General features: G+C 39.9%; 1 protein-coding gene across 1 annotated transcript; it reads right to left on the reverse strand.

The window, feature by feature from the left end:
• Positions 1-492: 492 nt before the first annotated feature.
• On the reverse strand, positions 493-1,289 carry LOC110289030 (alpha-defensin 5; the record flags this gene model as incomplete). The annotated part of the gene is made up of 2 exons (XM_021155241.1): positions 493-602; positions 1,148-1,289. Coding segments are annotated over 2 exons (252 nt in total), but the record flags the coding sequence as incomplete, so codon positions are not given.

Below are 1,289 nucleotides of genomic sequence, written 5' to 3' on the forward strand. Positions count from 1 at the left end.
AGAGGCATAATTCAGACCTGGTTCATTAAAACATCAACACTATTTAAGGATGCAGTAGCTTCCTAAAAATATCATTTAGAACTCTGTACACCTGAAACCCAAAGCAGTATTTTTTTTAACATATAGGCAATGTGTTTGAGAGTCAAGACTGCCTAAGGCAGAGTCAAAAGTCAGGAGCAGCATATGTGAGGATCATGAGCATTCTGAGCTTTCTATACATTTTGTGTCTGAACCTGGAGTCATCCTTAAATTGATATTAATTGGAGCCAGTATCTTGCAAGTAAAAAATTATAGTATTCATTCATCTGCAAAGGTTTCCTTGAAGGTTCTGATAGTTTATATACAGAGCCTTGACTGAGACTTTTAGAAAACANTGAAAGAACGTAAACACACAGGAAGCATATTGCGAACAATTTATTGAGAAGTGGTCATCAGGCCCCAGCATCAGTGGCCTCAGAGCCGATGGTTGTCATGTCTTTGTCATCTGCATATTCAGCTGCAGCAGAATATGAAAGTTAAAAAAAGACTTCTGCAGGTCCCAAGAACGCGTTCTCTTCCTTTGCAGCCTCTTATTCTACAATAGCATGTCAGTTTTTTTGACACTGGAGACACAAAAAGAATNAGGCAATAAGTTTTGTGATTGGCAGCATGTAATAATATGTGATCCTATGGGGATCTGTGATACAGCCTGAATGTGCTGTGTTGGCCACAGTACAGCCTTCAGCATGGACATCTCAACCAATAACACACTTCAAGGGTGTTGGTCATGCACTTGAGAACCATTCTGATGTGTCTTTATTTTCTGTGTTCCTTTCGTCACCATGTAGACAAATTGATTCAAGGTTCCTTTACAGAAAGAAAATTTTTTACTAATACCCAATTCTAGTCCTGTTCTAGAATCATCTACTCAGAGTATTGGAGCACTCTGATTATTGAAATTCCCATGTGTATCATTTTGCATAAAAAGCCTTATGAGAAAGAAATTCAATTGAAATTACTTTCCTCTCATTGCTACTGTTATGAATATAAAATGAATTAAAAAAGAGTTGCCAAGGGAGCCACATTACTCTACCAGGATTCTAGGGCTCATCTTCATCTCTCCCTTAGGAGANTGCAAGCATACATCACACTGGGCACCANTACTCACAGTCTTCATGAAGAGCAGATCCTTCNTGGCCTCCAAAGGAGATAGACACAGCCTGGTCCTCTTCCCCTGGCTGCTCCTCAGTTTTAGTCTCTTCATCTGTGTTTTGGATAGGATCAGCCTGGACCTGGAAGGCCAGCAGGAC

This window comes from Mus caroli, unplaced genomic scaffold (genome assembly GCF_900094665.2).
Source record: "Mus caroli unplaced genomic scaffold, CAROLI_EIJ_v1.1 scaffold_16012_1, whole genome shotgun sequence".
NCBI lineage: Eukaryota > Metazoa > Chordata > Mammalia > Rodentia > Muridae > Mus > Mus caroli.